Genomic DNA, 22,941 nt, shown 5'->3' with positions numbered 1-22,941 from the left:
AAAAGAAATTTGAAAAAAAAAGGGTATTATAAAGATAAGAATTTCGTTCTCTCTCCCTTACCATTTACAGATTCTGTCCGAATGGAACTTGTGAATCTAATAGGCACGCAAATAGGCACGCAAATAGGCACGAAGGTTACGAATCAAAAGCTCAGAACGTCCAAATATCGTGTATCGGCTATTCAAATATTGATTACACACCCTTGTGGTTCTCTCTTAAGGCGTGCATGTACTATCATAGATAGATGAAACATGAATGGTATTATAGTTCGAACGCGAACAGATGCTGGCAATTTTTTCTTAATTCTGCCGTCTTGAAATGCCGCAGCAATTCACCGACGCTTTCTAATTATTATTATTATTATTATTATTATTATTATTATTATTATTATTATTATTATTATTATTATTATTATAAATGCGTGTGTATGAATCATTGACATAGACATACAAGAAGCAATAATACAGCTCAGCTTTAAAGGCATAAAAAACAAAAATATAGAGTAAAAATAACAGTTGGAACATGTTTACGCATATAAACTCGCAGAAGGCTCAAGCGAGCGCAGAACAGCCTAGGTGGTGTTGCAGCAGCACGGCACTTATGATTTGCACGCTTTTATGTGCATTATGTTAAAAATAGAAATCTACGAAGAAAATTTGTACCGCGTTCAGGAGCACTTCCCACACACACCTGAAATGAAGATAATCCACATTATTTACGGTAAAGGAAGGAAACACCTCAAATTCCAGCGCGATTGAGCACGTTTCAGGTACCACAGAAATAACATCCAAGGTCGGGCAGCGCGCTGTCCTCGACGAGCCACGCCGAATCTCGGAGGCCATGTTGCAAGTAATAGAAGTTCTCACTCGCATCAACTCAAGTTTAGCGCAACGCGACTGTTTTATTCCAAGCAAGTTGGCTTTTCCTTCTTCAGAACGGTTGTGTCATGTGAGGTGAAGATGTGCAGCTGTGTGCAGGCTGCATGTCGCTGGCCTCGAGATGAGAGCAAATGTCCAATCAGAACGACCTGCGTTTTCTTGGCGCATCGTTGCGTGAGTAGATCGCTCGTGTAAGAAATCACAAAATGTAAGAATGAAAATCAAATGGCACTCCGGCACGAGCTCCTTGTTTTGTTGTTCGCTGATTCGTTCACTCCGTTCATATTTCATTTGTTTGTCGCCGAAGGCACGGCAAGTGGTGCCAGCAACGAAAGGATTCCATCAGTCTTGCGTTCCGGTTAGGTGCGAACAGCAGTTATTCATGCGACAAATTGAAAAGATTATGCTGTTAACACCCCCCCCCCCCCCCCCCCCCCCGTCTTTGGCTTTGAATATGTACCACACGGAAACAGCAGCGATCGTCCAAGAGGAAGCTACACACATGGCACGCCCCAAAGATTATGCAAGCACCGTTAACCACAAAGGTCGCACCGACGGCCTCCACAACATCTGTCCAGCGTGTATACAAAAGGCATGCGAGCCCGTGTCGCGTTACTTTTTGTAGGCGTCATGGTGATCCGCATTGGTTGATTTTAGTCTTTGCTGAGCATGGGGCGCAGTGATTACTCTGTTTGTCTTATGCGACATTGAAATTTCAAACTAGTAAGTCATTACTCAATAAATCCCGTCATTGTGTGGATTTGAGCGCAATAAACAAAGCCTTTAGGAGTTTGAGTTTAACCTTTTCTTTTTCTGTCTTTTTCTCGAGCGCACGAGTGAATATAGAATATGTTCACGAGTACAGCGATAGCTTATAAAACGACTGCATAGAGCGTATAGTGGAGACAAAAAAAAAAATGTGTACGCAGAATTAAGCAGCTACGGCCAAGTCGAATCGTTAGTCAAAGCTGCTCGAAGATTTCGCACGTCTAGCACACTTAACGCTCTTCATGCAAGGTCGACCGGCTTGTATGTTATACCACGAAGAACAGAAGGGAAAAAGACGTGACCATCTGTTATATAGCGACTTATAGTCATTAGGTTTCCGAAGTCATCCATCTCGAGAATGGACTGGAAACAAAAGAAAAACCTATAAGAACCGTTCCTTCTCGATTCCGTGTATGGAAAAACTCGGTGAATGATGAATTTTACGGCGTTCATTTTTATTAACATTTTGCATTCTACCTCAAGAATTGTGAACGATCAGCAGCGCACGCCCTGCAGACTCCGGCTGCAAAAGGCCAAGCTAGTGGCATAGGACCGGCAGAAGTTGGTGGTTACGCTCCAAAGAATGTTCATTCCCATATCAGGCGCGGCAGCTCAGCTCTTGTCGCTCCTCGCAGTCTGAAAGAAACCGCCAAGAACGCAGAAAAAGCTAAACTCCTTCGGATGATCACTCCGCTAAGGGCCACAAAAAACGAGGCATCGCTCTTGGCGAAAAAGGGGCCTCTTTACTTTCGCGCAATCAGCCACAGTTAGGCGTGGGCCAGAGGCATGCGCCGTTATACACTATAGTCTTGCCGCGGGAAGCAGTCTTCCCACCTAGCATTGCCGGTTGACTGCCTAAGTGCTTTTCTCTCCCTTTTCGTCTATCTCGGGAGAACAGAGATGGAAGTAAGTGAATGTAGAGTGTATAACGCTCTTTTATTGGTCAAAGCGGACGACCGCGCAGTCCACCGAAGAAAGCAGGCGGTTCTTCCCCATACCGTCGCCGGAAAAACACAACCCCTGCGATATGCAAATTGCGCCGGCTGCGTAACATTCGTTCGCTCTCTCTTTCCTACTCTCTTTGAGTTTCTATTTCTTCTCTTTCCCTCTATTTCCCGGCACACTTAGCATGGGCCGCACTTGTAGCCTGCGCACAGCCGCTGGTCTCTTTCGGCCCTCGCTTCACCGATTTACTACCGCTTTCCGAAATCGTGCACGAGCCAGGTCGAGAAAAATATCGAGAGCAGCGCTATTTAATTTCAAGAGCTGTCCGTATCCATTACCATTGTGGATCCATTTAGAGGGGGCGCCTGTTTTGCGCAGGGCGCCTGTGTGTGCAGGCGTGCACGCGGGTGGGGAATTCGGCGGCCCGGCAAGTGAGCCGAGTCCCGCAAAGCAACGGGAAAAAAAAAGAAAAACGTAAGGGAGGAGGCGTGCGCGCCGAGGGTTGCGAAATCGCGCCACGCAGGGAGCAAGGCTTCCCTATTTGCATGGCCCGGCGTAGTTTGTATGCAGCCTGGGGCCGCCTTGTAAATGCAGCCACGCCATGCGAACGTTGGCAAGGGGGAGAGATCAGAGCGAAGGGACGAAGAGGGGATGGCGAAAAACAGACGCAAGCGCAGGCGCTACCCCCACCCCTTCCTTCCCTGGTTCCGCGCCGAGCACGCTTTTGTTCATCGTCCCCTTTTTTCTTCCTTTCCCCGCGTGTCCCGTCGTTTGTTCCCTTACCTTTGCGTACCGCGCCCTCTCTCGCCCCCTAGTGTCTGAATGTGGATGCCCACTTCGCGAAGCTGTTCTTTTGGGCCCGAAAGAGCGGTAAGCACTCCAAGTAATCAGAGTTTTTACTCGGCCGAGCACTCGGGCCCCGCGCGCCGCGGCAAGTGGCGGCGAACGCACGTCGAAACTGCGCGCACTGAGTGCCGCGCTCAGTGTGACGCGTACCCCCCCCCTCTCCCCTCTCCCTTGCGCGGCTCGAATCGGTGAGCCGTGCATGCTAAACGATGAAGCCCGGCTGGGCGCGGCTATCCGTGGTCAATTCGCGCTCCCTCGCGTGTGCACCTTGAGCTCGCGCTCTCGTCGGGCCGGACGATGCGTACGCCGATTCCGTTGCTGCGCACGTGCCACGCGAGGAGACTCCCTGCCTCCCTCTCTCTCTCTCTCTCTCCCTAAAACATGAAAGGGCCGCGTTAATTTCAAGTCCCATTATGTTTCTCATTTATGACGCTCGAAATGTGAAGCTGGAGCTGCACCTTCTCGTATTCGCCTCCGTTACTTTATGTGTGCTGAATTTTCTTTCCAGCCAAAATTAATTAATTAAACGTGAACTAACTCAAGGCACAGTGAAAATATTAACGAAATCTTCATCCTACTGCTACTACTGCGTGTCACTACACCTACTAGTAAAATTATAATATCAATAAATATGCTTCGCTTGCTATTTATGAAGTCAGAAACGACAGCTGTTGCGATTGGTTTAGTTGATTGAGTCATACGGCGCAGTCTGGTTGACACTCCTTGGGCGTTTACAGATGACTCTGGTATGGAACCACATTCATCAGGCGTTCGCTACTAATAGAGTTCGGGGGATTTGCATTATAAGATTACGCTGCCATGCGTTTGGTTTTCCTCCGCTTTTGTCGGAACGCATGGCAGTTCTTGTGTGGTTCATTGATACGAGTATTTAATTAAGTTTTTCGGTGATTATTTGCGCCAAAGGCCAAATATTTACCATGCAGCAACGCCTACGACATATCCACTGAGCAGTTGTTATGACCCTGGTCGCTGGGGGGGGGGGGGGGGGTCTTTCTCTCCTTTTTTTAAATCTTCCGTGTTCTGCCTCAGAGGCATTCGTTGGAAATATAAACAATGTACGTAGCTGAGGCGATGCGGTGATTAGGCTTACGTCAGTGTCGAAGCTGCCATGACACAAAGTCCATGAAGTCTAAACGTGGTGTGAAGTACAGTGTATCCTTATATTGCGAGTATTAGAGGCCTAGAAATAGCAATCAAGGTCAATTTACGCACATATTCACAATATTTAACGCGCCTTTACTTAACTTGTGTGGCAATAAATCTTAATTTCGCTGTTTTATTTTTCTTTTTATTTTGGATTATAAACAGCTTACGACTGCAAGAAGCGCAAGTATATACGTTAGATGTTTTACTTAATACTGCATACTAAATATGTGCTGAAGCTTAATGCGGGCTATGTGACACGAGACTTCGAACTTGCGTGATCCCTGTGCATAACCGCCAGCACGTTTTCTACTTTTGAACTTGCTCACACGCACAATTTGCCCCGCAAATCTACAATGTAACTGCAGAGGTGTGTCGTCAGCCCCTGGGAAGTCTTGCCAGAAGACATACAAATTGCGTATAAGCATTAAGTAGGCTTTCCGCGGTCTTTATACAAGCGTATTAGAGGGGCAGAAAGACAAGTTACCTTGGGAACTTGCTTGGTGACTCGTCTAGCGTGAAAGCAGACGAAACCGACTGCCTGTGAAATGACACGCACAAAATGCACAAAACTCTCACAACATACACAAATACTATCGGTTACATCGAAAACTATGATAAAAGCATCGGTCGAGAGCAGCGTTTCGCAGGAAGGTTAGAACTGTCTTCAGTGGCGAGGGTCGCACAGGCGTCGCTGACCTACGCATGGTCAAATTTGCGCACATGTGATTCTGCGCAGTTTGCATCTCTAAAAAACGGGCTTTCTTATCCGCGCGTTAGCAGGCGGGTGCACTGCGCGGCCGCCGGAAGGCGCCCGCGGTCTCAGTTTCCGGCTAACAACTGTGCGCTAAGTGACGTGTTGCGTGCTTTGCTTGATTATAACAAATGTGCGTGCTTGCCAGTCTGTTATAATGCAAGTAATACGATTTACGCGTGCAGCTTACCGGCGTGCAATTTTGCGTGAATCTCGCATCAAAGACAGTCTTGAAGACGGGTGCTCAGCATGGCATGCATACAGTGTCAGGCGAGGCGTCCTGTTTAACTATATAACTGTTACAGGTGGTCATTTTCATTCCTGCCAACTAAAGTAGCGGACATTTACTTGTGAACAACAAAAGGGTCTCTACGGTATAACGTGTTCTCAGATATTTCATTTCTTCTCACTTTAGTTGATTAATACCGTGATCACGAATGAGAGCAGGTAATGGCTCAGCGTCTTTGCGTCGTTAAAGGGATAATGAAGAGAAATATTAAGGTAAGCTGTATTAGTAAACTACGCTGCTGCAATGCCAAATTGACCAGACTTACCGCGAGAGGAGTCGTAGCAAGTCACAGAAGATGCGAAAAGATGAGTGACGTCACCAGCCTGAAGTTCTCGCACCAGCCCGCCGACGTAATGGATTCTGACAGCGTCTACTCGGCTCTTATTGTTAATTGTTCACCGGTAAAGAAGCACTACATTGCATCAAAAAGGCACCAAAGACGCAGCCTTGGAAATTCGGAGAACATCTGTTTTTCGCAGCGAAACGGCCCAAACAGTTGAAAATGCTCTGAAATCCGTGACATCAAACCGACTTACCGGCGTTCAGAGTTCGGCGCGGAAGTTACGGAAGTCTTCATTTTCTTTAGTAATTATACACCATTTCCCAAAATGGCAAGCTGAGTTTTGAAAGGACACTATACCAGCTCAAACTGATTTAGTGTTGCTTTTCGGTGTCTCTTTAGTTTGCGTGTTTTTCCGACTGCAAATAACGAAAAGAAAGGGCGCAGTCGGCATCGTCAATGGTACGGAAAACCAGGAATCCACTCCCAGTCCGCGGTAATTATTATGTACAACATTTAGGCTGAATAAAGAAATACGACCTTAGACTGCTATGCGCGTGACCAACTAAGAACGAAGCTTAGCGAACGCAGGGTGTGAGCATGTCCGATAACACAGCATGTGCGTATACAGCCAAGTTTCCATTAAGTTAACAATGCAGAGTCCGAAGACTTGTTATAAATGTACGCCATTGAACGTGCCCGTTGTAACGAGGGCTATATAGGACAGCCATGGAATGACCTGCCAACACGCAACAACTCAGCCCTAAAGAACCCGGCGTACCGAGTGTTTTCATTGTCTCTGGGGAGCCAGGTGCTTCTAAGCAGAGCAGCCACACTCATGCGGCTATTTTCTGTGACCCACCTGGTGCGGAGCTAAAAGGTGCATTTATACCATACAAGACATATACATTAAGACATCGCAAAAGGACAAAACAGGCCGCGACTCACAACTATAGTTTGTCATTTGAAGTCATTGAAGCTCAATCCAATATATAAAGGGTGCTTCACTCGAACTGACAATTTTTTGCGTTGTATAATCAGGACAAACAGAACGCAGTGCTGTTAGCGCTACCAACAATGCACGCACTGTCCAAGCCTTATAACCTAACTGTGTTGCGCAAGATGACTATGTAGCCATGATTCTTATGCAGGCTATTGTATATTCTTTTCCTTTTGAATACAACCGTAATAATCAGTTGGAGAACGACTTCACGTCGTCCAATCTGTTGCAAGTGGTGCAAGGTAATGAATCGATTTCAAAACAAAATGAAAAAGGAAAAATAAACTTACTATACACCCAAGGGTTCCAGCAGTTCTACTAAGTACGAATTCATGTCTCCCATATGAGTGACAATGTTGCCAGCCAAGAAACCGAATTCGCATTATCCTGCCATTAATTCTAATCACTATTAGAATACGAAGACAGCCTGTTATTGTCGGTATGTCCACTATGACGTTATGACCGTATAGCGGGCATTTGCGATGCAACTAAGGGCTGTGCTTTTTTCTTCTTTTTTTTTCTCTTTTTGTGGGATACAAAAATAAACAGACGAGTTGTTATCGCCGTTTGCTGTCGACGGCTGCACCTTTTGGCTTGATTAATATTATAGGATATAATATAAAGAAAGGATTAGTGCTTGGCGAGTTTCCTTTGGGTCGTTGGTCTAATGGAAACAGCGCAGCCTTGATAACAAGTATATATATATATATATATATATATATATATATATATATATATATATATATATATATATATATATATATATATGCGGCGCCACGTTGCAGCTCCTCCGTTTTCCGAGACACTCTTTGGGGAACCCCCTTCGTGGAGCCACTCGGTGTGAACGTCGCGGATCTTAACGGCTCCAGAAACGAACCGCATTACGGTACGACCGAACCACCACTCAATGATTCGCCCCCTCAAGGTTTTGATCCACGCCCACGCAACTTTCGTCCACGAAGACTTGCCGCTACCTACGACTTTCAAAGGCAAGAGCCTCGTTACCCTCAACCGATGTCTTCGGCAGAATAGTTCAATCCGCATTCTGAAGTTCGCCCTTTGCCAGTGTGCTACTTCTGTGGGATGCCTGGCCATATAGGCAGGTACTGTAGCCGACGCCGAGCATCGAACTACGGACCGTCAGCGCCGACCATGCGGTCTAGCGGTCTTCATGCTCAAGAATAAGGTTCATGTGCTGATTGATGGGGTCTCTACAATGGCTTTAGTCGACACGGGAGCAACTGTCTCAGTCATGAGTGTGGGGTTTAAAGGCCATCTGGGACGCAAGGTTATGTTTCGTTGGGACCAGTGCACAAGTTTCCGTGGAGTCAGTGGTGAATCATTATACCCGGTTGGTGTGTGTAACGTGGATGTATCTTTGGGAGGGAAAGCTTTTAATGCAGAGTTTACTGTTCTTCCTCGCTCCTCGCATGACGTGATTCTGGGGATTGACTTTTTGCAATTGTATGGTGCCAATGTTCACTGCCGGACGGGAGAACTCAGTGTGCACACCAGTATTTCGCCTCTGCTCTTTGAAGGTGCAGCTTGTTCGGACACTGTGTTGTGCGTGTCTGATGACACAGTTGCGCCCTCCTTATCCGCGATGCGTGTTGCCGTCGCCTGTTCATCTCCGACTCCTATCTCGTTCGATGCTGCAGTGGAACCTGTACATCGGAACTGCCTCAAGAAAAACGTGTTAGTTCCGCACTGCGTGGTCTCAGTGACCAATGGATGCGCGGGGCTGTGGGCGCTAAACTGTTCCACTGAAGCAGCAGTGCTACCTCAAGGCCTAAAGATTGCCACGTTTCAGGAAGACTCGCCCGCATCGGTGGCAGTACTTACAGAGCTACCCGATGGAGGAGCAACCAGTGTCTCGAGCCCCGGGAGCCCGAACATACATTCCATGATTGATAAATCACTCAGGGATCACGAGCGTCGAGTGTTGATGGCCCTGCTTACGAAACACACCTCGGTATTCGACTTTGCGCAGCACGACGGCCCGCCATCAATTCCTGCGTCCACAACTCGTCACCGCATCAACACAGGAGCCGCCCAGCCAATCCGACAAAAGCCATATCGTGTGTCACCGTCAGAACGTAAGATAATCAGCGATCAAGTCCAAGAAATGCTTTGCAAAGGCGTCATTCGAGAATCATCTCGTCTTTGGGCAGCCCCTGTGATATTGGTGAAGAAAAAAAGACGGTACGTGGCGGTTCTGCGTTGATTATCGTCGCCTAAACGCCGTTACTAAGAAAGATGTATATCCGCTCCCACGAATTGACGACGCCATCGACTGTCTCTTCGCGGCATCTTACTTTTCCTCTATTGATTTAAGGTCAGGTTACTGGCAAATTCCTATACACAAGGATGACAGGGAAAAGACAGCATTTGTAACGCCCGACGGATTATTTGAGTTTAACGTGATGCCTTTCGGGTTGTGTAGCGCACCCGCAACGTTCGAAAGGTTCATGAACGCGATATTACGCGGCTTAAAATGGGAAGTTTGTATGTGCTTCTTAGACGACGTTGTGATCTTCGGGCGAACGTTTAGTGAGCACAACAAACGTTTAGACTTGGTCTTGAACTGTTTGGAGAAAGCGGGTCCTGTGCTCAATAAAAAAAAATGCCGTTTTGGGGAACGACAAACTCTTGTGCTAGGACATCTGGTCGCTGAAGAAGGCATCCGACCAGATCCACAAAAGACTGCGGCCGTAGAAGCATTCAAGGTACCCAACTCTGTCAAGCAGTTACGAAGTTTTTTGGGCTTGTGCTCTTACTTTCACCGATTCATTCCCCGATTTGCTGACATGGCTCATCCCCTTGCACGCCTTCTCCAAAAAGGCGTTCCCTTTGAGTGGACTGCAGAATGTGACTCATCGTTTCGCCAGCTCAACTTCCTGTTGACGTCCCAACCAATTCTTCGCCACTTTGATCCTTTATCACCAACCGAGATTCACACCGATGCCAGTGGCGTAGGCATCGGTGCTGTGCTAGTTCAGCGTGTTGGCGACAGTGAGCACGTGATCTCGTACGCTAGCCGGTCCTTGAGCCGCTCCGAGCGCAACTACACAGTCACCGAACAAGAGTGTCTGGCGGTCGTCTTCGCAGTGCAACGGTTTCGTTCGTACCTCTACGGGCGCCCCTTCACCGTGATAACGGATCATCATTCGCTATGCTGGCTTGTAAATCTGCGGGATCCCTCAGGACGAGTAGCGCGCTGGGCCCTCCGTCTATAAGAATACAATTTCGTTATTTGCTACAAAAGTGGCCGGCGACTTGCTGACGCTGGTTGTCTCTCTCGGATACCACTTCAGACAATTGAATGTGATGCGGACAACTTTGATGAATACATCGCTTTTGTGTCCCCGGAATTTCCGGATATGGGTACCGTCATATCCGAGCAGCACAAGGACGAGAGCTTACAACCACTCTTCGCGGCAGCACAGGAGTCACCTGCAGGCAGTCACTTTCGCCTATACATGATGGTGGCGCGCTGTATAAGAAGAGCTATTCAACCACCGGTGCACGCTACCTTTTAGTTGTCCCCAAGAACCTTCGCAACCAAGTATTATACGCCATGCAAGATGACCCAACTTCCGGTCATCTTAGTTCCACACGTACGCTCTACCGGGCTCAAGAACGTTTTTACTGGCCTAAGATGCGGAAGGATATAGAACGGTACGTCGCCAGCTGCCAGCGCTACAAGTGTCCGCCACAAGCACCACATGGCCTGCTTCAACCAGTTCCCCCTTCTAGCGTCCCCTTTGAGCAAGTTGGTATAGACCTTCTCGGCCCTTTGCCGCGATCCTTCAAGGGCAATCGTTGGGTTATCGTTTGCGTAGGTCACCTTACCGCTATTGTGAGACCGCCGCGTTGCCATCGGCCACAGCTACAGAAGTTTCTATCTTCTTGCTGGCTCACGTTATACTCCGACATGGACCTCCTCGCATAGTAATCAGCGATCGTGGGCGACAGTTTACCGCGGACGTAGTTGAAGAAACCCTTCGTCTGTGGTCATGTAGCTTCCGCCATTCTACGCCGTACCATCCACAAAATAATGGTCTGGTCGAGCGCACAAACAGAACGCTTGCCAATATGCTGGCCATGTACGTCGATTCAGAACACAAGAATTGGCACAGTATCTTGCCTTTCATTACCTATGCCTTCAATACCGCGAGACACGAGACTACTGGTTACTCACCATTTTTCCTTATTTATGCTCGTCCGCCGCGCTACACCCTCGACACCATATTTCCCTACTTCGCTCATGACAACGAATGGATTGATGAGATCCTCTGTCGAGCAGAAGGAGCGCGACGCCTCGCTAGGCTACGCACCCTGGCATCGCAGGACCGATCCAAGATACGCTATGACGGGCGTCACCGCCATGTTTACTTCGATCCTGGTGACCATGTGTGGCTCTGGACGCCGTTGTGGAAGCGTGGCTTGTGCCAGAAGTTTCTCGCCCACTGCGTCGGCCCCTACGTTATTCTGGAGCGCCTCAGCGAAGTGAACTATCGCATTGCGCGTCTCACGAGCAGTGGACGACGCTCGGCCAAGGCTGAAGGGAAACACGTCGCGCGTCTGAGGCGTTACAACCCACGAGATGACTGACTCGCCCGGCGGGCTTCGTCTGCCAGCGGGGAAATGTCACGAGCTCTGTTATGATCCACGGCTGCCGCGCGGACATCGAGGTGGAAGAAGAAGAGAACGACGTGAGCCAAGCTGCCTCGGGACCGTTCAAAACGCGCCTATCAACCAGATTCATCTGGTTCTCCATTAAACACCTCGTGTGTAACATTATATATATATATATATATATATATATATATATATATATATATATATATATATATATATAGATAGATAGATAGATAGATAGATAGATAGATAGATAGATAGATAGATAGATAGATAGATAGATAGATAGATAGAAAGCAAGGAGAGAAAGGCAGAGAGGTCAACCAGACGAGCATCCAGTTTGCTGCCCTACACTAGGGAGTAAGGGTAAGGGAAATAGAAAGAGAAAAAGAGGGAGAGAGTGAGCAGTGATTGCACATGGCAGGATGCATGGGGACACCATACGCGGTCTCTTAAACTGGTGCACTTCAAGTAGTGTACCAGTGCACGAATCGCCTTTTGTGCCAGTGACGGGTGTGCTAGCCTTTCGGCAAGCCACTGGGATAGACGGACGGCTTTAGGGATGCCACAATGTTGTGAACTTCTGTACAGTATACGCACCTCCTCCTCCTATTGTTATCATCATTCATCAACCCCCTTTTCATGCCCGTCCCTTTTTCTAGAGTAGCAAGCCAGAGCAAGATATCGCTCAGGCCGACCTCGCTGCCTTCCTGTTAATTTTGTGTATATATATATATATATATATATATATATATATATATATATATATATATATATATATATATATATATATATATATATATATATATATATATATATATATATGTCGCATTAGGTAATGCTGAAACAGATGAATATGGACCAAGCTAAGCATAAAGGCATCTCTTGAAACGTTCTCGTTCAAACAAAGTCGACGGATGTCTGGTGTACAGAGGTTTCAGATGCACAAATACGAAACAATTACACACTATGCAGTAAAGTCAATAATTGTCACAAATGCCAGTGTCTTCAAAGAAGTGTCGTGATGCACTGTGTGATGCACTTTTGATGGCCATGGGCCAAACACCCTGGCAAGCTAAATAAAAGAAGTTCTTTTTCTAGGCGCTGCATTTGTCTATTTTCTGTGGGACAGTCGCGGAACAGCTGGAATACGTCCTCCTCGTTGTGGCCGCAAGAATGTATTGAAGAGGACGCGCTTAATTCGAAATAGCAAGTGCTTGGTGTAAGCATTTCAGAGGCGGAGACGATGTAAGAAGGTGTCGATGCGTCGTGGAAGTTTGGGGTCTAGCTGGTACTCAACATGTGGGTCAACTGCATGCAAGATTGCTTCCTTTGTGCTCTCTGTGAACCAGTTAGACACGCACAGATCTCAGTTGATGCTTCGTAATATTCGCCGTGCGCCGCAACTTTGACGCGAGAATAAGGCGGCTTTCCGAATTGTCATGAGTCGCTTTTGCCAACGCATCCGCCATTTAATTTTCTTCGATATCGCAGTGACTTGGAACCCACTTGAATACACGTGCGTCTATTTGTCCCGGAATGGCGTTTTCAATATACGTAGGAGCCGCCGCATAATCGGTGATGACGACCCATTTTCGTGGCGTTTTTGACAGTTTGGTGAAGCCGTTGGATACTAAAATGGCTCCGAGCTCCGATGACATTGAAGGCAAAAGAGGACCCAACCGACACGCATATTCTTCGTGCAACTCTGGAATGTCAAATGCCGATGTTGTACTTTCTGGAGCTACGGAGCCATCAGTGTACACATGAATGAAGTCTTGGTATCTTTCAAATATAGATGATGTGAAGCCCACTGCATCACTGGCAACGCGTCTGGTACTTCATTTTTACTACTAAGCACTTCTACTGATATTTCAGTTGTTGGTAGTTCCGGAAGCCAGGGAAGGTAGTTTAGATTTGGATGCCAGAACGTCGAAACTGTGGAACGTATACTGTTGGAACACACAATCTAACTGTGTTCAGACAGGACTCTCCATACGTGATGCGCTGATATGATCGTCAGTTACTCTGTGAAACACGTGACCGAGTGCTTAGAGCATACGATACAATTGCAGTCAGTGTGCACTGATTTCAGGCGAAATAGTGCGAGCATGGCGAGTCAGTAAATGGTGGGCATCTGTATCGCCGGCGTCGCAGATTGCCGGAACGGGGCGCGGACTCTCGGACTCTGTCAGAGACCTTCGCGGTGACTTTTGGGTTCCTTTTCTTGTTTTTTTATTTCTTTATTATTTATTTTTCAGACCAGTAAAGAGAAACTCTGTGGAAAACGAAACGTATACGCAGATAAATATGTGCGGAAAATCTGTCCCAAAGCTGCGACGTTGTTTACGCCGTGTTCGGGTGGTTATGAACTGCGCTTGGTGCTTAATGCGCGGCGTTTCTTGCAGCATGGTATGGCACCGTTGAGCATATTTTTTTTTTTTCGTGACTGCAGTGCCATTCGGGCTGCCGAGCGCCATGCCTCCCGTGCCGCCCCGGAGGATCGGCCATCCGTACCAGAACCGGACGCCACCCAAGCGGAAAAAGCCGCGCACTTCGTTCACGCGCATGCAGATATGCGAGCTAGAGAAGCGCTTTCACAAGCAGAAGTACCTCGCCAGCGCCGAGAGGGCAGCTCTTGCCAAACAGCTCAAGATGACCGACGCCCAAGTCAAAACGTGGTTCCAGAATCGAAGGACCAAGTGGAGGTGAGCCAAATTTCTTACCATCAGTGCAGTGCTGGCGCTGTATCTTCTAGACTATACTGGGCCAAGAAGTGGAGAATCTTTTCTTATTTTTTTTCCGAAGCGACTGTCGTTGTAAATACTGACGCGCTATTTTTATCCTTCTGGTGTTCGTTTTAAATCTTCTCCTCTCGCATATCGCCCTTCTCACGCTCCGTCTGCTCTTATTGCATCGATAGACTCAGCGTCTAATTGACTGTAGCGCCTCAAGGTTCGTGCTAAACGCACTATCGGGAACAAAAAATTTACCCTCACACAAACGGTGCCCTTAATGAATGACGATAGTTGAAAACGAGTGGTTCGCCCCTCTGTTCCCTTATTTGTAAAGGCTGAAGGCACTATGGAAGAGACCGGCCTGTGTATTGTCCTGGTTTTCTCAAGGTGGCCCGAAGTCGGACAGAATAGACAAAAAAGAAATGGTCTGTTTCAGTTTAGCTTCCAGGCAACCTATAACACGAGAACTGCGTTTTCAGCTTTCTGAAGGCTCACACAGCCGCGGCAAGCGGGCATTACGCATGCATCTGGGCCGCGCAGACACTCTTCCAGTGTTCCATCCTGAGACGACTTTCCCTTTGGCTTCAAATCTCCGAGCAAGCAGCCGATGCTGCGGGCGATAGCGAGCGACGCAGTCGGCCGCACGGAGGACGCCGACGAAAATCGCACGGTTCCTCAAAGAGAACCGCCAGGTAGGATCCCAGCCGACCGTCTGCAAGGATACTGTTTGAAACTTTTTAGTTGACGCGGCCACCTGGGAGCCGGTGTCATCAAAGCCTCCATCGCGCGCATACCCACTGACTTCTCTGCTACATGCCCGCGACACGCCTGCAGGCGGCGACTCGCTCTCGATGAGACGAAAGTATACACAGCGCCGTGCGGCAATAGTATTGAGTATTGAAAGGAGCATCGCGAAGATACTAGAGCGAAAGTAACGAGCCCAGCTAGCGGTCCTTCTTCTGACTCAGTCCACTCTGTCTTTTTCTTCATTTGTCGCCGCCGCTGCTCCTCTCGCCGAAAGTGTCTTTGCGCGGCAATGTCCAGAAAACCAGTTTTGTGACACGGCCTTCTCGGAAGAGAGAGAGAGAAATAAAATAGCGAAAGAGGGACCCCGGAGAGCGCGCAACGCCGGGGAACAGCTTCTTATCTTAATTATCTGCCGCTTTTGTCCGGACCGTTGAGCATACAAACGACCGCATTACTGGGGCTGCGGCAGGTCCTTAAGCGATTAGAGAGCCGTAAACTATACCCGCTTGCCGCGATGCGCCGACTGATTTCTCGTGCCTCTCGAAGGCTTTGCGTATAGCTGGGCGAAACGGACGAACGGGCTACCGTGTCGGCTTCTTGTGCGCCGTCAGTAATGTTCCATAAGAAAGTCGGTGGCAGCGCTGAATTAGTGGGAACAAACAGATGGGCAAAGTACACGAGCTCTTTCTGGTGGTCTGCAGAAGGCGTGCACACTCGGTCACTTAGAGACATGTGCAAGATGGCTTCGAGCAAGGGAACAGTTGAAACGCGATAGGCATGACTCGAGAGCGCAATATTCGGAGAAAATGACCGCCAGTTGTCAGTGCTAGTACGACTTCAAATAAATAAATAGAGTAAATAAAACGCATCTGCAAGACAGAAAGAATGGTTTTCAATCCAGCACAGTGTCCTGCTTTTGACTCCCTGTTGGCAAAAAATAACTTACTCATTTAAGCACAAGGCTACTAAAAAAAAAAAAAGGTATATAGGTTATATAGCGCTACTTGGATAAGTGTACACAGCCACTTAGGTGGGTCCGTCTAAGTGAGGGTATTGACGTTTGTATGAGATAGCTATACAATTCGAAAGTGGTCAATTACAGCGCATGGTGGCATGATCATATCTCTGATGGCATGATACAAGCAAAATACCTATATACTAGGTACCTTTATGGAGTTATTTTGGTTCTTCATCGGCTGAAGCGTAGTTCAAGGCTATTAGCACAGCGAATGGCACTCGCATAACGCCATCAAGGAAAATCACTTTTTTTTTCTCCTACGTTTGAAGCAGAGTTCGCTGCATTTTCATTCCTTTACACCGACTCTCGACACCCAGTGCGGTAATCTTAAACTATTATTTATAATACCTTCGAATTTTAATTTAATAAATATGAATAGTTTAGGGCGAATGGACGCCACAATTGATTAAAAACCGGTTCTACATACAAGCATAACAGTTACGACCAAGCAGCCCAACCATGATCTGTTGAATCATGCTAGAAAGCGTCGCATGGTTTAGCTAAATGTGCAGCCTTCGCCAGCGAGGAACCTTAAGCAAGTAAGAACTTACCGGATGAATTAAAAAATAATGCTGTGATTTAGTCGCAGCATAACGTCATACGCAATATGTCTAATTCACCTATAATTCCGCTAAACGTAGCGACCGTGGGTGCCGAAAATTTAAAATTTCGCTGACATGCGCTCACTGTCAAGGAGCAAATGTATGCTTGCTATAGCTTTATGTTGTGCAGAGCGTAGAGTTGGGCCGGTATAATGTAGCGATGCCTTCCGCTCGCTTGTATGCGACTCTTATCGTTTACCGTTCACGGACAGCGGATTGCATTGTTAACGCGGGTGGAGCGGTGCACTCTGGCCACTGACGAAGCGCGGAAAGCGAGCTGATGGGTGGCATCAGAAAATGCATCGGCACAATGTCGCGACCTTGCGTTCTAGTGTATACCATACAGTCGTCCCCTATACACTACGGAAACTTGATGTTGGACGAGTTCGTCAGGCTTATTACTTAACACGTCTTTAGGACGCGAAGAACTATACTCAAAGAAGGAGGAATAAAGATAGGAACGATGAGCGGAACGCTTTGTGAAATCCCCTCGCGCAGGTTCGTGACTTGTATTCCTCGTTTATGATACGTATGCGCTGAACCGACTAACGTAGAAAGGACGAGTCGCGTCCGTCGTGACGTAACGCTCGTCACCATTGTGGCGCTCTGAAAGAACTAAGCTTTTCTTTCCTTACGTGAGGCATCATTAACGCGAATTGATTACTTACATCTGTACGAGAAGTTACACACACACACACACACACACACACACACACACACACACACACACACACACACACACGCACACACATATATATATATATATATATATATATATATATATATATATATATATATATATATATATATATATATATATATATATATATCGTGTGTGCCGGAGAAATGCGCCCGAAGAGGTAAAGTCTCTTGACAGCTTATTTCGGCACAAACTTGACGGCTTACACCGGTTCTAAAATTATAGCTGGCTGGGACGACGAGCCGAGCAAGGAGGAGACGCGTTACGAAGCGAGGAAACGCGCCCGTCGCGGCAGCGCAGCCCTTTGCCAGCGTCATTCGGCAGAAGGCGCCACTAAACCTTCTCGAAACTAAATGCGAATTGTAGCGATCAGCCCGAACGATCCCTCCGACTTGAGTATGCTTCTGATGCAGATCCAAAAAGCCCGCGCATGGGCCGCAGACATGTGGAAAAATTATAACGGTTTGTGCGACGGACGTCTGAATTTTTTGTCTGCGAGAGATCACAATTGATATCGGCTCATTTGCCTACGGTACTGTTAATATTTTGCAGTCCTCGAACCCATTTCAATCGCGCAAACAATTTTAGAGCCCCGTTCCCGTTTCCCTAGGGCATGATTGCATGTACTATACATAATATACTACAGAAGATGCAGATGGTCAAGCAGACTGCTGAGAGGCCTCACCCGCAGGATGCTTCGCCTACGCATGCGGTGGGCGTTCCACGCTACAGCAGACCCTCCGTTTCACGTGGAAAAGCTTCTTTTCCCGAGATAGCATGCAATATTTCCCTTCGGTTCTTGCTGGACATGCAAGTATTTAGGTCAAGCATAACGTCAATGGATGAGTGGCCGGGTTGACGAAGTTTTTTGTTCGCAGAAAACACTCACAGCTAGGCGGCGCCTCATTGTCTCCACTGTCATGACTGGCCTGCACGTGCTCTAACACAAACCGTTTTTGAGCAAGGGAGCGGCTTTACGAATTCGGGCTCCCAGTTGCGTAGCTGAAATTAATTTTTCACTAGCCCAGCAGCCAACGATAGCCAAGATTCAGCAATATGCGAAATTCGCGATGCCTGCTTCGTTCCTCTCAAAAAAAAAAAAAAAAAAAAAAAGAAGGTGCTCATGTGGTCGCGACCGAAGAACGCATACGCAAAGCGCACAGCCGCGGCGGCGCCTCTCCGTGCGGCGCGCGACCTGTCCCGCGGCGGAGCCTCGAAAGGCCGGGCATTAGCGCCTTCGACTTGCACACGTACTCTTCTCAGCCAATGGCCGGAGCGGCAGGGCCGCGAATTACGTGGTCGGCCGGACGACCATTATCGGCGCGCGCGAGCGCCCGGCTTCCGAATTGCGAGCTGTCGTGCGCTCGGAGACGCCCGGGGCCCCATCCGTGGCCCGGCTCCAATGGGCCAAAAAAAGGGGGCCGCCGTGCCTCGCTGCCGGCAGTGCGGCCAGGAACCGGTGACCAGGCGGGCAGCCGGCCGCGACGGCCAATGCAGCAGCGCCGTCCGGGGCGCCTCTAATTGCCGCAATTTGCCCTGATGACAAATGGCCGATGAGCGTCTCCTCCGCCGGCGTCGCCGCAGTCTCGGCGGTTGCGAGACCTGCGCCACAGGCACTCCGGAGCGGGCACGCTATAGGTTGCCCGCTCGCAGCAGGATCGCCGGCGGCGTGCGAGCTCGTGTGCATGCGTGCGCGTTGCACCGAGAGTTGCGCCGTTTGGTTGCGCACTCGCGTATGGTGAAGAGGCCTCGAGAGGGAGAGAGGCGGCTGAAATGAATTACAGCCTCTAATGAATCACGTAGCTTCTCGCGAATGTGTCTCTACTGTTCCTTGAAACCCCACACGCGCTAAACACTCCTAAACAATTATCCTTGTTCAAGGCCAAAGAGCCATTGTTGTGTCCTCTTGGGAGAAGAGCTTAGATTGTTTCGCTTCATTCGCATACAGCCGTGGAACATGAGTCAGCGAGTGCAAATGTTCCAGAGACAGTAAACCGACCCGAGGAAATGGGATATGTACCTCCATCTAATTCTCTTACCCCAGTCTGAAGAACGCATGCACTATCAAGCATCAAGATGGCCGCTAAAAGTTATGGTTACAAGGTCGTTCACTCCGAAACGTCTACAGTAGACGGGCTAATAATGACTACGCTATTTTCTAGAAAGTAACGGAAAATTTGTTTTTAGGTCTTGGGTTAGAGTTAAGTTTCCTTACACATATGGAAGAAAAGTTTTTGTTGTGGTTGTTTTGTGCGTGGTTATTCGCCACACGAAGAATGGTAACCTTATAAATCATCGTACATTTCTGTCCAGCAGAGGCGAACAACGCATGCCTTGCGCCATGCAATCATGCCTTGCGCCATGCAACATTGCATGCCTTGCGCCATGCAATCTGAGTAGCACGCTGCGCCCAGCGATAAGCACATGGTAGCGCGTCATATATATAGTAGTGCGGCAAGCGTTCTTTCAGTAAAGTTGAGGTAAGGAGTGTTTCAGAGTATACGGGCCATTGAAAAAGGCAGTGAAGTTACCGGTAAGAGAAGACGCTTTACCGGAAACTGGATCATTCCTTTGTCGATAAGCGCCTTCTTTTTTGTGGTAGCAAATGAATGCGTTAGACATAAGCAAGATTTTGTAGGTCGACCGAAAGCAGAAATTAAGTAGACAACGTGCCGGAAGCGCTAGCCAGATCGGAGTAAAGTGGGCGTTGATGACGAAATCGGTGCTCTGTTTGTTCTTCATTTGGATAAACACGTAAAATAAATGCGAAAGCAAAGTCTTCAGCGTGCTTATACAAAGTTGCTGCTGTGAAATAACATTCGAGAAGCTAAAGACAGGCGGCAGCTCTTCTGGGGCCAAATTCACAAAGCTTTTCGTTCGTAAGTGCTTTCTGTCATTGGCCGACCACCTTCGCCATAATATGTCCAGCATGCGCATTGGCGGAAATTTTCTCTTACGAACAACTCTAGCTTTAGAGCTTTTATTGAATATGAGCCCTGAAGAGCAAAATTCTGAAAACATTTCGCTCGCTTCGATCATCACGTGTATTGATCCCCAGGGTCACAATACTTCAGCGTGGGTGGGAAAAGGCGCGAGCAGCCCATGGTGCGGTGAGAAAACAAGATTTTGCGTCTCATCATGAAATAACTGCCCTTGTAGGAAGAATTGCGAGTTTTAAGCTGTCATCATCATGCCGCTCTGGCGTCGTCTTCAGGACACCTCCTTCTCCTCAGGCTCATACTCCAGCCTTGCATTTAGCGAAGACAAAACACATTTGCCCACCACCGCCGCATCTGCTCGAACCTACGACAAATGTGGCAGTCTGCAGTTAGAATGGGGACGCGCTATCGCGCAACTTTCGCGCTTCACATTTTTCTCTTCTTCTCTTTTTCTTTTTTGCGAAGTTTTGTGAGTGACGCAGACTGAAAGGGGTGGATCAGCGAAGTGTCGTCGTGCCGCCGCCATTGTCGTCTCCGTACTTCGTCATCGCGCCATCATCATCGTTCTTTCATACAGTTGGGGGACGCTGCGCGCGGTTGTATGAGCTTTGCGCAAGTTGAAATATATAGGGTTGTCGGGGGAGAAACTGCTGTCGTAGCATACGAGTTCACAGCCGGTTGAATCGCTTAAGTCTGCAGATATAAGAGTAATAAAATACTTCTCTGGATTCCAATTGAACAGGCTTAAATACGAAGACAAATAATGTCTACTTAAAGTGTATAAGAGTGAAGAGTCACTATCATTCATTGTATACAGCAATAACATGACACGCATTCCGGGACCGTCAGCTGCAAACACGAAGGAGAAGTAACTCGAGCTCGCTTCGAGGGAACCGAGTGCATAACACTCAATTACGCGGAAAGGAAGGCGCGCTAGGTCAGCAGTCCCAGAAGCGAGCTTAGTATTAGCAATTCATGAGCTTCTGATATATCAGGGTCTGATATTGGTCCGCTAATTTGGCTAATAAAACACCCACCACTAGGAAGCGCAGCAGATTTCTTCCTCTCCGCTCCTCACGTGGGCGGACAGGCATCTTTTCAATGATCTCGCCACACTCGAGAAGTGCGCACACCGTATAAGCTAGCTTCGTCTAAAGAGCGCGATAAAGCGCGAAAGGCAACAAGCAAAATCGGTGGGTCTCTCACGGTCAGGCACCACCGTTCGTTGGCAGCAGCGCAGCCATCAGCAGTCGTTCTATACCGCTTATTAAAAAGGTCGTTAGGGATAACAAATACCTCTTGGAACCGCAAGCGTTCCCGTGGAGCGGACAATTCGAATAGCAGCCGCGCTTTCTCGGGCTGCGCCCACATGTGGGGACGAAGCGCGCCGCCGATTACTCGGATGGCACGCAACGCGCTCTTAGCAGCCGTAGCAGCAGCAGCGTCAGTGCATGCCATTTACTGTATGGCCATCGGTGGCAATGCCTAGCGTTTATTCGGCTGTTAGGGAAAGGCGGGCATATATATATGCGAATGCGCGGTAGACCGGCGCCCACTTTGTTAAAGGCTGACAGGCAGCGACGGAACCGGCGGGGCACATAAATCACGCGCGCGGCCGTATACCTCGGCAGCGCCCGATCTCGGGCCTCTTCTTCGCCGGTGCCACTCGAATAGCCGCCCAGCACACGGTGTTATTAAGCGCGCGCCAGTCTCCGCGCGCACATGCAAGTTTATACGCGCGCGCCCGCTGCAGAGACAACTGCTTACCACCACATCACCCGGCTTGATAAAATGGGCACTGTGTAACTGCCAGGCACCATTTTCTCCGCTCTCGCATCCGCCCGAGTCGTGGCGCAGCAGCGCCTCGGGGCCGCGCGCAGACGGGGCCATTTAGGCGGCGCGGCTCGTTCGTTCCCAAAAAGTCCCCCCAGCGCTGCCAGCGGACGTGACGCGCGGGCCGCGTTATGCGCTCGCTCCTCTTTGTTCTGGAGCGCCGAAGCGGCCGGTGGCTACCGAGTTCATTCGGGAGGTTGGGCTCGGTAATGGCCGCTTATCAACGCTCATTTAAAATGCTTGTTCCGCGAGAGAACAGCAGCGCGCGGCCGTGCACGCCGCGCTGCTTCTCTCGTGCCTGTTATGTACGCGAAATGTGAACGCCCCTGCGAAAAACGCTAGGAGGTGTTCAACGACACGCTTCGCGGCGTTATACAATGTCCGCGCTCGCCCGCCGGCGCGCAAGACGAAGTGCAGGCCCGCCTTGATGGCGCTCAATTTGCTCGCCTATATGCTCTCATCCCATTGGAGCGTGCTTCTAGAAAAGAAGGAGGGAGGGGAGACCTTCGAGTCGTTCTATTAACCGGCGCTTGTTTGCGCCACCTGAATGCCTCGGCTTTTGTCAAAGTGTTGTGTATAAATAGTTCGGAGCCCTAGTTACAAGCGTTAATAAAGTTATCAAGAGCTTAGCAAAGCGACCAATGGTGACTCCCCCCCCCCCCCCCCCGCCCCGCGGCTAAAATGAGCCTGCCGCTGCCTTTAAGAGGCACATAGGCGTTTCTTAGCACGCCTCATATGCGTGCAAATGTAGTTACGGGGTACACATGTTAAGGAGCGCCCATTGTGCATATAGCTGAA

General features: G+C 48.6%; 1 protein-coding gene across 2 annotated transcripts in view; it reads left to right on the top strand.

Moving 5' to 3' along the window:
* LOC142564782 (T-cell leukemia homeobox protein 3-like) overlaps positions 1-22,941 on the top strand; it is an 82,668-nt gene that overhangs the window by 29,893 nt on the left and 29,834 nt on the right. For both annotated transcript variants that reach the window (XM_075675947.1, XM_075675939.1), the window contains exon 2: positions 14,022-14,274. In XM_075675947.1, coding sequence (XP_075532062.1) covers positions 14,022-14,274 — 253 coding nt within the window. The remainder of the gene's footprint in view (positions 1-14,021; positions 14,275-22,941) is intronic.

The sequence above is a fragment of the Dermacentor variabilis genome, chromosome 1, assembly GCF_050947875.1.
Source record: "Dermacentor variabilis isolate Ectoservices chromosome 1, ASM5094787v1, whole genome shotgun sequence".
Taxonomy (NCBI): Eukaryota; Metazoa; Arthropoda; class Arachnida; order Ixodida; family Ixodidae; genus Dermacentor; species Dermacentor variabilis.
This window is presented reverse-complemented; position numbering and strand designations above follow the sequence as displayed.